Here is a 14255-nt window from a genome sequence, read left to right as displayed (position 1 = left end):
TAATTGCATGAATTAGTGCAGTGAATTGAGGATGCAGTAAAAATATCTTCAAAGATTATTAAATTCGTTATTATAAAACAGATACAAGAGTTTATATGTGTGTATGGAAAGCAGGTATACATCAATAATTCTTAATGAATACAAGAAACAGAGCTACCAATATTGGAGCAAATTTTTCAAATACAAACATCAGTGAATATAGGCAAGGCCTTTTCTTTTTTATTATTCTATTTTAAGTTTTAGGGTACATGTGCACAACGTGCAGGTTTGTTACATAGGTCGACATGTGCCGGCAACGCCTTTTCAATAATATCTTACAAGGAGAAACGTGGCTCCTCTAGGTGAGCAGCCCTCAGTGCGCATCTCCCTGAAGTCCACATTGATCTGGCAGAGCTGTGGGGTTCGCAGCTCACACTGAGGCATTTAGGGCCTAAACCCCACTTTACTCTTTTGTACAATGAATGGGAAATCAGTGATCTAAATGGTTTAAATCTTATTAGGGATTCAGACTTCCCTTCAGACTCTGTCTCTATTCCTCCCAGAGCTGGGTTCAACATGAATTCAAATAGAAATATGAGACAATGAATTATGGCAGTGACAAAGACCTTCTTTCGAATTTCGGATTTTTCTAGCAGCCCCTTTCTTTCTGCTTCCCACCTGCCTTCAACTCTTTCTCCTAAAAAAGTTCAGTTGGGGTGAACGTTTGGTGACTTAGAACATCATTATTTTAACGTGATCCCAAAGCGGTTTTCATTATATGCAAAGCTATATATTTATTCACATTTTTAAAAATGTTCTAAATTGGTTTCTTATGTCCAAAAGAAGGGGAGCTAGTTATAAGAAAAGAGAATTGAGTAACATAAGAAAGTGCTAATCATTTCAAATTAAAGTGGGAAACATGCAAAGCAGAAAGAATGAATTTCATAAACTCAACAAATTATTAACATAAATAAGTCCAAACTCTTGTATCTATATAACATCAGTGATCTGTGAGGTGAAATGAGATTCTGAAGAAAAAGTAAATAATAAGGCCATTTTTCTAAGCCAAAAAAGTTTTTGTCATTAATTGTGGAATTTCACCAATTTTTTTCAAATAAAAGTTTCTTAAACTTTTAGTGCCTACTATTGCTTGTAGGTTAATAAACCCTAGCAGAAAACAAAATCATTAATGAAATGGAAAACAAACATTAATGGAAAATTTGTGTAACCTTAATTCTTAACGTGTCTTATGAGTTAATTTTTAAAATGTGAAGGTTTATTCTTGGTGTTTGGTAGTTAACTAAGTTTATTAATCTCTCACAAATATGAGGAATTTTATTCCCTAAAGGAACGTGAGGAACAGGAGTAGTTCAAGAAAATGCTGAAGATGCGCTTGGCTGGGAAGCTAGGATAGGCTGACGAAGTCAGACTTAGTGTGGGAACCTGGTAAGCAGTGGATCGATGTTAGCTGTTTTCACTTATTGCACTAGTATAATCAGTTTGATGATACATACTTCAGCCCCAGCTGTTACTTAAGACCTGGTTTCACATTTTATGTTCTTTTTCCTGTGCAGGCTGGGAAAGGGTTTCTTCTGTCCATAAAAGCTACTCCAATGGCTGTGGGAGACTTAATTCCAATTCCAGGTGATACAGCCGTCAATCTCCCACTAGCTGTAGGATGGTGTGCTGCAGTTCACAGGTGTGGATGCTCAAGTGGGCTTTCAAAGATGTCATGAGAGGGAGGGTTATTGTATTAGGCACATTTTCCAAATATAGGCATTTCATTGTACAAGACCCCAAATGTGAGAAGGTGTTTGTTTCAGTGTTTTATAGAGTTCCTAATATGCCATCATATATACATTCAGTTGTTTTCAAAATACACTTTAGTACTTGGCTACTCACAAAGTAATAAAACATTTAAATCACTTAACCATACAATTCTTGATAACCAAAAGGCTTTTCTTTCTACTCAGTAGTTTAACATTCAGCTTTCTTTTTTAGGACAAAGGAGATAGAAGTGGATGAAATGAGAGAATTTTCTTTAATTGAACTCTGGTTCATGCCAAAAGTGTTCAATCACTATGTGTGGGGAAGTTTCCTGGTACAAAGGAAAAAAAAACAGGTTGTTCATACACTTGGCTGTGTTAGTAAGTGGTAAACAGAATTAAATTTTTTTATGTGAACTCACACATATGTGCTTCATAATATGTCACTCCTATTTAACATCTCTTTCACACACACACATCCCCCCACCTCCGCACACACCCTTTTGCTAGTCTTCTTCCATTTTGCTTATTAACCCAAAGAAAGAAAAAAATACAGAAGCCTTCTTGCATAGGTTGCTTTAATCAGATGAATTATTGAAACCACTCTGTCTAAATATTATTTTCCCTTATTTTTCTTTCATTAGTTTTCCATTCAGTTGTATTTATTTAATTTTTATTTCATTTTCCAGACCTAAGTAAGTGTTAGTCTACCACTGTACATCTGGTAACCTCAATCCCTGCAACCGGGGCAAAATGGGTAAGTACTTTAGCCATGTAACTGCATAATTACTAGTGTCTGACACAGAGAAAAAATAGACAGTGTGTCATGGAGCTTAGAGCCTACATGGGGAGGAGGACAAAAAGTAAGCAAAGAGACAAAATAATGAGAAATTGTAAATGTGTGGTAGTTAATTAGAATGTACTGTGGTTACCAAGGAAAGGAGTCATTGGGAACACATACATGATTGTAAGCAGTAGGGGGTCCATTGGCTATAGAGATTTTAAAAAACGATGAAATAAAGCAAAAGTTGGCAGTTATAAAGAATCTCAGTGATAAAATACTGAAATACTCCTCCCTGCTGGGGCAGTGGGTCCTATACACACCCCTTCCCTTCTTGATATGTCACTGAGAATGCGACGTGATCAATGACCAATGAGATTTAGAAAAGTCGGGTGATGTTATTCCTTCCTTATTGAGTGTGTAATAGTGATCACTAATTTATGCAACTTGTTTCTCTTGGGTGTGCATTAACTACTCTACTAGTGATTTGTAAAAGTGAATAGGAATCACTATGGGAGAATAAAAACAACACCCAGATTTCTTGGACCCTGTGACCAAGGTCTTGGGTGATGCTGAGAAAACTGTATTTTTAATAAGCATCTAGATGATTCTTGATGCTTGTGGAAATGCTCTTTGAGAAACCCTGTACTATACAAATGATTAATTTGTCTGAATGTAAGGGATTTAATCTGATCCATGTACAAAAACCATGGAAATCAATTTGAGTACAACTTAAACATCTAATGATGGTAGAAGATAAAAGTAAGGAGTTTTGCTATTCTGTAGAATTTCTTAGTACCTACTAACTAATGCACCCCTTCTATCCCTGTTACATAGGTACCACTAGCTCTTCGTATTCCAATGGTAAGCCATGGTACCACACTGAGAGTTCTATTGCAGGGCAGCTGGACACTGTGGCTCATTTATATATTGTGGCTTTGAATTGAAAAATGCTTTTCCAGAAATGAAAAATACCTGGCCTGCATGTTTCCTCTACCTCTCTCACACCTATAGCAAACACTGCGGGCTGATACGACATTGGTTATCCCTGTGCCAAGGCTCTGTTCTAGATTCCCTTCTAACACAGCATTTCTGGAAGCTATTACTATTAATTTGATGTTGCATTCAAATTAAACTCATTTGTGTTTCCTATTGGGGACTCTTAAGAGGGATAAAAATGCTGCCTACTAGGAGCAGTAGCCATGTTAACAGGAGGTTGAGCATATATAGTCTCAGGTGATATTACAAGGAGTGATAGACAGCTGGGTGGGTGAACATGGGCTATCTCTCCATGGAATTGTCTCCTTTAGTGTCCCTTAAGAAGAATTTTTAATCTCCTGCATATAGATCTTAAGCATCTTTTATCAGATTTATACCTAGGGCCTAGGTAATTGATGCTTTTTTTTTTTTAACTAATTTAAATGTCTTTTGTAAAAATACATTTTCTAATTGTTTGTGCATGATGTCAAATGCAATTGATTTTTGTATATTGACCTTATATTCAGCTATCTTGCTAAACTTATTATTGCTAGCAATTGTATAAAATTTCCTCATAATTTCCTAATATAATCATAATCTGCAAAAATACAAGTATTATCCCCATTTTTTCAAGCTTTAGATCTTTATTTTTCTTGTTGATAGCACCATCTCAGCTCACTGCAAGCTCTGTCTCCTGGGTTCACGCCATTCTCCTGCCTCAGCCTCCTGAGTAGCTGGGACTACAGGCACCCACCACCACGCCTGGCTAAATTTTGTATTTTTAGTAGAGACAGGGTTTCACCATGTTAGCCAGGATGGTCTCGATCTCCTGATCTCATGATCCGCTTGCCTTCGCCTCTCAAAGTGCTGGTATTACAGGCGTGAGCCACTGCGCCCAGCCTTCTTGTTGAACTTCTACTATAATGGTGAATAAAAATGGCAATAGTAGGTATTATTGTCTTGCTGCTCATTTTAAGCGGAAGACTTCAAATATTAAACTCACCTGCCATTTTTAGGATAAACCCAACTTGGTCATACCATGTTATCTTTTTTTATATTTTGTTTAATTCAGTTTGCTAATCATATAGTGCCCTTGTTTTTCTATTATCTGAAAGTGCTTTTGTAATAGTGGAGTAATCTATTCCTCGAAAACTTGGGAAAAGCACCTTTAAATTATCTTGATTTATAATTTTTTGTGAGAAGATTTTTTATTGCTTCAGTGTCTTTAATAGTTAAAGAATTTTGCAGGCTTCATTTTCTGTTGGAATCAGTTTTAGTAAATTATATTTGTCTCTTTTTCTAAGATTTTGTTTGTTCTAAAATGTATTTACATTCTTTTTTGTATTAATATTTTTGTCCTAAACTGTATCTGTAATTATGCTTCTTTTTAAATTCATAATATTTGTGTGTCTTCTCTTTTCTTCTCAGCTAGTCTCCAAAGGGTTTATTTTATTTCTTTTTTTCAAAGAACCAACTTCTTCGGGCTTTATTGACTTTTTTCTTTGTTCTTTCTTTCTTTCTTTCTTTCTTTTTTTTTGAGATGGAGTCTCGCTCTTGTTGCCTAGGCTGGAGTACAATGGCATTTTCTTGGCTCACCGCGACCTCGGCCTCCCAGGTTGAAGCAGTTCTCCTGCCTCAGCCTCCTGAGTAGAGTAGCTGGGATTACAGACATGCGCCACCACACCTGGCTAATTTTGTATTTTTAGTAGAGACAGGGTTTCTCCATGTTGGTCAGGCTGGTCTTGAACTCCCGACCTCAGGTGATCCACCCACCTTGGCCTCCAAAAGTGCTGGGATTATAGGCATGAGCCACCGCGCCCAGCCTATTGACTCTTTATCATGCTGCTTTGTTTTCTATTGCATAGATGTATTGCCTTATCTTTTTTTCCCCTTCCTCCTGCTTTCTTTGATTATGTTTTTCTTCTCTTTAACTTAGAAATATAGCCCATGAATATTTGGCTTGTCTAATACATCATTTATGGCTTTATATTTCCCTCAAGTGCCACTTTGGCTGTATCCCACACATTTTGTTGTATAATGTTTATGTTATCATTACTCTCTAATCCTTCAACATTTTTCATTTGAATTTCTTCTTTGACCTATGAGGATGTAGAGTGCAGTTTCCAATTGCCAAATTACATTTTCTACATGTGCATGAGTTTCTCCTTGTCCCTCACATCAGACAGACAGTAGCTTAATGGTTAAAAGTCTTGGGCTTTGAGATCTAATAGACTTGGATTCAAATCATAGCTCATTCACTCACTCCTGTATTTATTAAATAGACATTATTCTTGGTGCCGAGGGATATATCACTAAACAGAAATCCATGCTCACATAGATGTTATATGCTGATATGCGTCCCGCCATTTAGTAGACTCCACTCTTATGAGTTGTATCAGTTGGAAAAAGTCTCTCAGTTTCTCCCTGTAGATCAATTTTTTTTATCTATCAGTGAAAATAATAATTATTCTATTCTAGGGAGCTCTTGGGAGAACGTAGTGAGATAAAGTGCTTAGTACAGTGGTTAGAACAGTGAACATTTTAGTAAATGCTTGCTATTACCATATGGACAGCTTTCTTAGAAACCCTTTCCAAACCTAGCCCCACCCCTCCCCTTCCTTCCTGGCACCCAGACAGAGCTAGATGCTTCTTTTGTGTTCCTCCAGAGCATATTGTACTGGCCTCTAGCAGAATACTCAGGCAAAAGATTGTAATCGTGAATTGTCCACATGTCCCACCAGACTGCCAGTTCTTTAAAGACAGAGAATATATCATATGTAATTTTTTTTACCTCAGCATCTACCACAGTGCCTGGCAAGTGTTAAATGCTAAATAAATATATTTGAAATGACTAAAGGAAGGATTGATACAGATTTAGGAAAAGGAAAGTAAGTGTATGTTGCTGAGATATCTATTGATTCGTTTAGTCAAAAAATGTTTATCAGGCACTGATTACCTGTCAGCCACTTTTCAAGGTACTGTATAGGTTCAAACAAAACAGACAAAATTTTGTTATGGTACTTAAATCTTAGAAAGGAGAAATATACATCAGATATGGTTGAGTGATTGCAGAAAAATAAAACAGATTAAAGAAGTAAACAGTATTGTGGGAAGGCTGCTATTTGATATGTGATGGCCAAAGAAAGTCTCTCTGATAAGGTGTCATCTTAGTAGAGACCTGAAAGAAGTGAGAGGGCAAATCAGAGGGACACGTGGATGAAATATTCCAAGTTGAAGAAACAGTAAGTGCTGAAGTTCTTTAATCATATTCAAGGACAGCAAGGAGGCCAGTATGGCTGCAGCAGAAGTACTGAGAGGGGGAGCGGTAAGAGGTGAAGTCAGAGTGGTGGGCAGAGAGAGTGAGGATGCAGAGAGTGCAAGCCCTTGCAGACCATGGCTTTGCCTCTAAATGAGAAGAGATTCCATTGAAGGGCTCTGAATGGGAAAGTTCCTGTAATACACTCTGAGTTACATTTTACAAGAATCCCTCTGGCTGCTACATGGAGGTCCGACTAGGGTTACAGGGGTAGTGGCAGAGACCACTTAGGACAGTATTGCAACATTCCAGGCTACAGTAGTGGTTTGGATCAGAGAGCTAGCAGGTGGAAATTATGATTCTGGGTATTTTTCAAACAGAGCTGATAGATTTTGTTCAATTGTGTGTGGGTTGTTAAAGAAAGAGAAGAATCAAGGATAACCCCAAAGTTTTTGGTTGAACTACTAAACAAATTGAATTAGCATTTGGTTAGAGGTAGAAGACTGGTGAAATAGCAAGTTTGTGTATGTATTGGGAGGGGGGTGGTTAGCAGTGGGTGTATCAGGAGGCCCATTTTAGAGCTGTTAAATGTGAATGTCTCTTACACCTCCAGGTGGAAATGTTGAATAAGTATATGGATATATAGATCAGAACATCAGTGTTGAGATCAGAATCTCTTATGCTATCAACCTGTACATAACTTTCTTATTTACCACCATCTTTTTAAAGTATAAATCCCTATGGACCAGATGATTCTTGAGAATCTTCTCTGAAGAGGAGTTATATTTTTCAGATAGATTTTTAGATTTTAAAAAAATGCCATTTTTTTTTAAGTAGGGCAATAATCGTAGTACTATAATAACTGACATCATAATTGAATAATGAGCTTAGGCATATGAAACCTACATACCTTAAATAAAATTGAATTCAAATGAGTATCTTTTTGAAAGAACTGCTGAATTCACAAATGTATGTAAACAGTTCTTAGTTCAGCTTAATCTAAGTATTAATATAAAAACACTACTATGGATAAAACCCTGGATACCAGAGTGGACAGTTGAGTCTTACATATTCCCAGAGAAATATTTAAAGTAAACTAACACAAGAAAATCTTGCCTTTAGAATTTTTAAGTTAAACTTTTAATAAAGATTCAAATAAAATATTAAGAAACTTTCTAAATGGTTCTGACAGTAATGGTCCAGCCAGGGAAATAAAGTTTCTAGCCTCTTTCTTGGGGCTTTCAGAATAGACTAGATAACCTTAGAATTAAATGTGGATTTATGTTTTTCTGAACAGTACCCCCTTTTATTGACTACATGTTTCCCCAAGAATTTGTTTTATAGTAGGTGTTTCAAATAAAGGGTACAATTCTTAACCCATTCACATTGTCTCATTTTGCAGATAACCACTTGCCTAGCATAAAAATCTTTACGTTGTTCTCAGAAATTGATTCTTGACTCTACACAGCAAATCCTTTGTCTTTATTGTTGTGACCCATTATAAATACCTTCCACTATGATGGGCTTATATTCTCCTATTCTCCTCTAGCACTTACTCTCTTTTTTTCCCCCAGGATTCCAGGTCTTGGCAACCTTTGAAATTCCAATTCCATTTGTGAGAGCTTTGACGAGGCCATATGCTGATTTCACCACCAGCAACTTCAGAACCCAGTACTGGAATGCCATCAGCCAGCAGGCCCCTGCCATCATCTGTGACTTCTATCTGTGGCTCACTGGAAGGAAACCCAGGTGAGAAGCTGAGTCAATGGCTTTGACAATGTCACTGCATATGGGAGATTGAGGCCCCAAAGTCTTTAGGGCTTCCTTCAGCCAAAGATTAAAGGAGACAACTGAATCTGACCCATATATACAGATTGAACACACCTACTCTGAAAATCCAAAATCTAGAATTCTCCAAAATCCAAAAGTTTTGAGTGCTGACATCATGCCACAAGTGGAAAATTCCGCACATCTTACCTCATGTGATGGGTCACAGTCAAAACACATTCAAAACTTTGTTTCATGCATAAAATTATTTAAAATATTGTATAAGATTACCTTCAGGTTATGTGTATGTGGCTAAGTGTGTATGAAGCATAAGTGAATTTTGTGTTTAGACATGGCTCCCATTCCCAAGATACCTCATTGCATTGAAGCAAATATTCCAAAATCTGAAAACAGTTGAAACCCAACACACTTCTGACCCAAGCATTTCAGATAAAGGATACTCAACCTGTATAAGTTTTGAACAAACAAAGCAGTCATAGTGAGAAGCCACAGAAGCCTCCTACATTAAAAATGCTCCAGCATAATAAAGGAAGGTAAATGTTAAAGCGCCTGCTTGATGAATTCAGCAAGTGATCATTCACTCAAAAAGAAAAGCAACTGAGACTCTGTCGCTAGGGTTTTTCAAATAGGTAGAGAATCTTAAATATCCAGTAATGATGACAACCTCACTTACTGGGAGCTTACTCGTGGGGCTAAGGAGGATGCATGATGATCCCATTTTTATTGTCACAGCTACCGAAGGAAGATAACCTCATCAACCCAATTTTACAGATGGAGAAATAGAAGTTAAGGGAAGAATCTGAAGTAGTCTCAAAGGCAGTGACAGGAAGGATGTGGAGAAAGCTGAGTGTCAAAGTCAGTATTCAGGACCGGCTTTACTGCTACTTAGAGATGAATGAAGAAATCAGAGGGAACGCAGTGTGCTGATGCTAAAGCAGCTGTCACCACCCAGCTATGTGACATAGGACATATTCTTTCTCTGTCTCACTTGACTAATATGATATGTCAGAGGAGACATGATTGTAATTGCCTAAAGCAATTCTTGTGATCAAGAATCAGAAGCATGAACAGTATTGCTCTCTGTGTTAGCCCCTTTATAAGGGAGGAAGTCATCTTCAGCATGTTGAATTGTCATCTTTCTTAGCAGTGCAAATGACTAAAACTTAGCCAATGTAGAGTTTGTCCAAATTTGGAGCTCATAACTCAGTTCTTGAGCAAAGTGAAAAGAAAACATTGTGATTATGGGGAAAATATTTGTACGGGACTTATCAAATAAAGATAGGAAAAGAAGAAAACCCAAATATTATAGGCAGAAATGCTAAAGGTTTTAAAATATGTCAGGATTGGAAGAAGGCATGGATAAAGAACAAAGTTCAGTTAGGAAAGAGAAACACGGAAGAGACACAATAAAAGTCATTATGTATTCTGTGAGAAGTCAGACAGTAAGATTTGTGGGAAATGGGTTGGTTTGTTGTATGGTATGTATTTTAGCAATAATCTTTATGGCAGAGAAAGCTAAAATCCTTTAGCTTGCGTGAATGATCACTTGCTGAATTCTTCGAGGTAGGCATGATGAAGGAGGGTTTAGAGGAGACACAGACACAATGAACTGACCTAGATAGAAAGCCTTAGTATACTCAGCTAGGAATAGTGATTCTGAGGACACACTGTGACATGATTATGCCATTACATGTATGGTAGTGATGGGGATGATAGAAGGAAGAACTGATGGCATATTTTCACCCCCACAAAAATCAGTTAAATATTGGGACACTAACCATCCAGGTCTAGAAAAGTCACATGCCATAGCCATGGTATTGCACATCATTCATCTTGCATTCTTTGAGAATAAGAAGATCAGTAAATAGTTCAGAAGTGGGAAGCTTTGTCCAGGCCTGTGTGTGAACCCAATATTTTGTTTAGAAATAGAACAAGTAAGTTCATTGCTATAGCATAACACAAAATTTGCTTAAGTGGTGGTCAGCAAATCCTTGAATGCTGCTTAATGTGACGAGGTTGGTAAAATCCTTTGTGCAACACTCTTACTCCCTGAATGTTTTGCTGTGCTGGGGCCTGTGCATGCCAGGCAAGGCCAAGATGGCTCAAAGAGCAACCAGCCATCTCTGCAACCTGCCACCTCCTGCTGGCAGGATTTGTTTTTGCATCCTGTGAAGAGCCAAGGAAGCACCAGGGCATAAGTCTACTCACTTATATATGTCTGGAACATAACGCTTGTTTGTTTTTACAACAAATAAAATTGATCTTGAATAAAAACTGAGTGGTCATTGTCATTAATCTTTGAACCCAGATTAACCTTTTGGTCATGCCTAGTCTAAGAGAAAAGAGATACTCTTATCAATAAATACAGAGCCCAGCTATGTCAGTGAAGATCTCAAGTACATAGACAGTAGTATAGGGAAGAGTCAGAGGCCAAAAAGACAGGGATGGCAGACATTGAACAGAGGAGAGTGTGGTGTTTGCGTTTCCATCAACTGAGATTATGGAAGAACACCTGAGGCTTGGGGAGAGCACCTACAAGATACCATAAGAACACCTATGAAGTGAGAAAAATTGAATTACTGTTGTTCTTGTGGTTACGATTGTATTTATGGTTGTTACTTCACTCGTATTAATCACCTATGTGCCCAAGTGTAATCATGAAGTTAGATTTTTCCCAGATTTTTTTATTAGACTCAAGAATTCCCATAGACAAAGGCAATATCACTATCCTTTTTATACATTTCTTCTCTCAGTTCTGCAGAGCCAGAATGTAGAGTCCAATCTTTTAGATAGGTTATGCAATAAAGGCTGACTTGGATTATCTAACTGGTACATGAGGCCCCGTGTGGTAGTTTACTCCAGAGGAAATTGGCACCTGTATATAATTGTAGTTAAGTTGATCCCTTGATATCAGAAAAGTTTCTGCTATGCAGTCCTTTTTGATGATTTCTTAATAGATATCCTCATTTTAGACAGTAGCAGTAGCCATAGATGTACTTGGCAGCAGAATATTACAGATGGTAAACCTTGAATCTGCGTTTTAGTAGCAAGAGCATTTGGAGTCTTGTGCTTCCCTTGTAGACATCTTAACATCTACATCCTATCTTTTGTCTACTGTTGTTACTGCTACTAGTTCCATAGACATTCTAATTTTCATTTGGGATATAATTTTTGTTATTTGTAAGCTCCCCCTTTTTCATTTTTTCACCCCCTTTCAGACTGTTCTAAAATCAGAAAGGAAATTCTCCTCCATGAGCATGTATATGTTTTTGGCTCTTGGAACTTGAGATGATGGTGCAAGTAAGTACCAGCACATTTTCCAGATAAGTCATGTGAAGTGATTTACGTTTCATAATATGATCATTTCTGATTGATCTTATCTATTATGACCACCCATAGAGATGGCTGTAAAGAATTAAGAACATCAAACAATGTCAAGTTGTTCATTGCATGTATTTCAGAACATTGCCAAGATAAAGCCAGGTGGAGTCATTAATTTCACCAGCAAGTTATTTCCTTGCTGCAATACCAAAGATTGTAATTTTTGAATTAAAGCCTCCGGTTTTTCTAACTCATCTTTCATTGTTGATCATGGCAAGTGAATAATTAATGAATGTATATGTTTAGGTTATGAGGAATTTAAAACACACCCTAAGACTTGTAATGTTGATTGCTTTTGAATGTTGTAATGGTTTTGAGAGTGTCTGCTTAATTACATACTTGCTTTTCTTAGAAAATCAACTCATTTCATTATTAGTGTTTAATTTTCTCTTAAATATTTAACTTCATATTTTAATTACTGTGCCTGGGATTCCATTAGATATTTGAAAAGATCAAGTTTAATGTTTTTACCCAGGTAACATATACAATGGCTCAAGATTTGTGTTCAAACTTTGATCTCACAATTTAAAAAAACACGCATTAAGCACCATGGAAATCCCAACAACTTCAGCAAGAAAGAGTCTTTGTTCCATAGTTTCTTTGCTTGATAAATATGTGGACTAAAATAAATGGAATATCTTAATTCAGTTTTTGCTTCATGAGACTGGTTGAGTGAACTTAGGCCTAGTGTTTGAAAATTGGCCTGTTGTAGAAGACTGATATTCTAATCGCCTAAAGAGAGTCCATTTCTTATAAGAACACATATATTTTGGAAAATGTGGTATTTCTCAGAAAACTGCTGAAATGAATTATGTATCTTTTCTATCTTTAATTTTATTACTTTCAAAGATCTAAAGCTTTCACTTGAAAATTAGTCTTTTGGAAAAAAAGACATTGAAACTAGTGTTAAATTATATTTCATTGAGGTAATGAATATGAAGATTCATTTGCTGTAATCTCCTTGTGATCTTTTAAAGTAGTTTCTTATACTTTTAAAAATAACACTATAATGGTCTATATGTGTATCAGTTTTTACAGTAATTTGTCTAAACTTCGCTTATACCAGTGTGCATGAAGAACCAAGTGCAGTCTGAATTAGCACAATGCAAATAGAAAACCGACCTTTTATTTTCCTCACAAAATTATATCTAATATAAACCTTATGTAAATAAGGAATTTTTAAGTGCTTGTAAATTAATAAGAAAATAATACAAAATGTCAGTGGAGTAGAATAGTTAAGGATTTTATATCACAGTAAAATGCATTTCTAAATTGACAGTATTGTTATAAAACAGATTCTTGAATATTGTATCAATTTATCACCACTATTGAAGTCAAAATAAAGATGGATCTCTAAAGTATACAATTTATTTGGGAACAAAGAGAAGATTGGGGGTTTACTAGCAAGGGAAATGCTACATATTGTTTTGAAAGAAAGCTCACGGACACTAGAGAAGATTTTGGGAGCTGGTCAAACAAGCCTAATGGGAGACAAATCTTTTGAGACTTCCCAGGAGCCCAACTAGAAAATCCCTTAGTCAATTTTAGGTAAAAAAGACTTAAACTTGAATTTGATTCTGGGGAAGTTTGTCATTTGTTTGGATGCAAAAAGCCTAAAAATATTTAATTAAAGTAGAATTACATATCCTTGAGAGATAATGATCACTTATTTAACCAGAGTAATAATGGAAAGACTTCAAAAACAAATTCAAAAGTTACATAGTCAAGAGAAAAAAAATACTTAGACCTGTATTAGAGATGACTTAGTTTTTTCAGGTGGTCAAAACCCGAATGAAGACAGCCCAAACCACAAGAAGCTATCTTAAAACATAAAATATCTGCTTGTTAGGTAGAATACTTAGAGAAAGAGAAAAAACCTTTTGTAGTATGACCATTTCTCTTGGTATATGCCCTTTTGAGTAAGCTGGAAATTAAACCCCATGAAAAACTACTTAAATTCAATTAGATGCCCGAAGAGTGTGTGTCTAAGGTTATAAGTAAACCATATTATAGAATAATAATACACACACACACACACACACAAGTAGTACCTCCACCAGGGGGAATGGATGGCTTTTAGAAAAAGTAAGAGCATGTGAAGTTTCCTGGTTACATAGAACAATTTGGATACATCAGGAAAAGCCAAGAGTACAGAATTAATCTATACTGGAAAAACATTGTTTTTCCAGTTTTTTTTGAGACTAACATTCTCAGTGTCAGGTTATAATACCTGAGTGCGAAATGCAGAAAAATGCAATAGGAACTGACAAAAAAAAAAAAAAAAAGAGAGAGTCACCACTTTAGTTAAGCAAAAAGATGTAATGTT

The 14255-nt window shown here is 36.3% G+C and overlaps 1 protein-coding gene across 1 annotated transcript; it reads left to right on the top strand.

Annotated features, from left to right (window-relative positions):
• Nucleotides 1-1592: 1592 nt before the first annotated feature.
• Nucleotides 1593-10822, top strand: LOC129397334 (putative inactive fatty acyl-CoA reductase 2-like protein). Its single transcript, XM_063595084.1, has 4 exons — nt 1593-1692; nt 2452-2502; nt 8335-8509; nt 9281-10822. The coding sequence occupies exons 1-4, from the start codon at nt 1593-1595 to the stop codon at nt 9336-9338; spliced, it is 384 nt and encodes a 127-aa protein (XP_063451154.1). The 3' UTR covers nt 9339-10822.
• The last annotated feature ends 3433 nt before the right edge of the window (nt 10823-14255 follow it).

The sequence above is a fragment of the Pan paniscus genome, chromosome 13 (genome assembly GCF_029289425.2).
Source record: "Pan paniscus chromosome 13, NHGRI_mPanPan1-v2.0_pri, whole genome shotgun sequence".
Classification (NCBI taxonomy): domain Eukaryota; kingdom Metazoa; phylum Chordata; class Mammalia; order Primates; family Hominidae; genus Pan; species Pan paniscus.
Note: the sequence above shows the minus strand (reverse complement) of the source record. Positions and strands in the feature narration are given on the sequence as shown.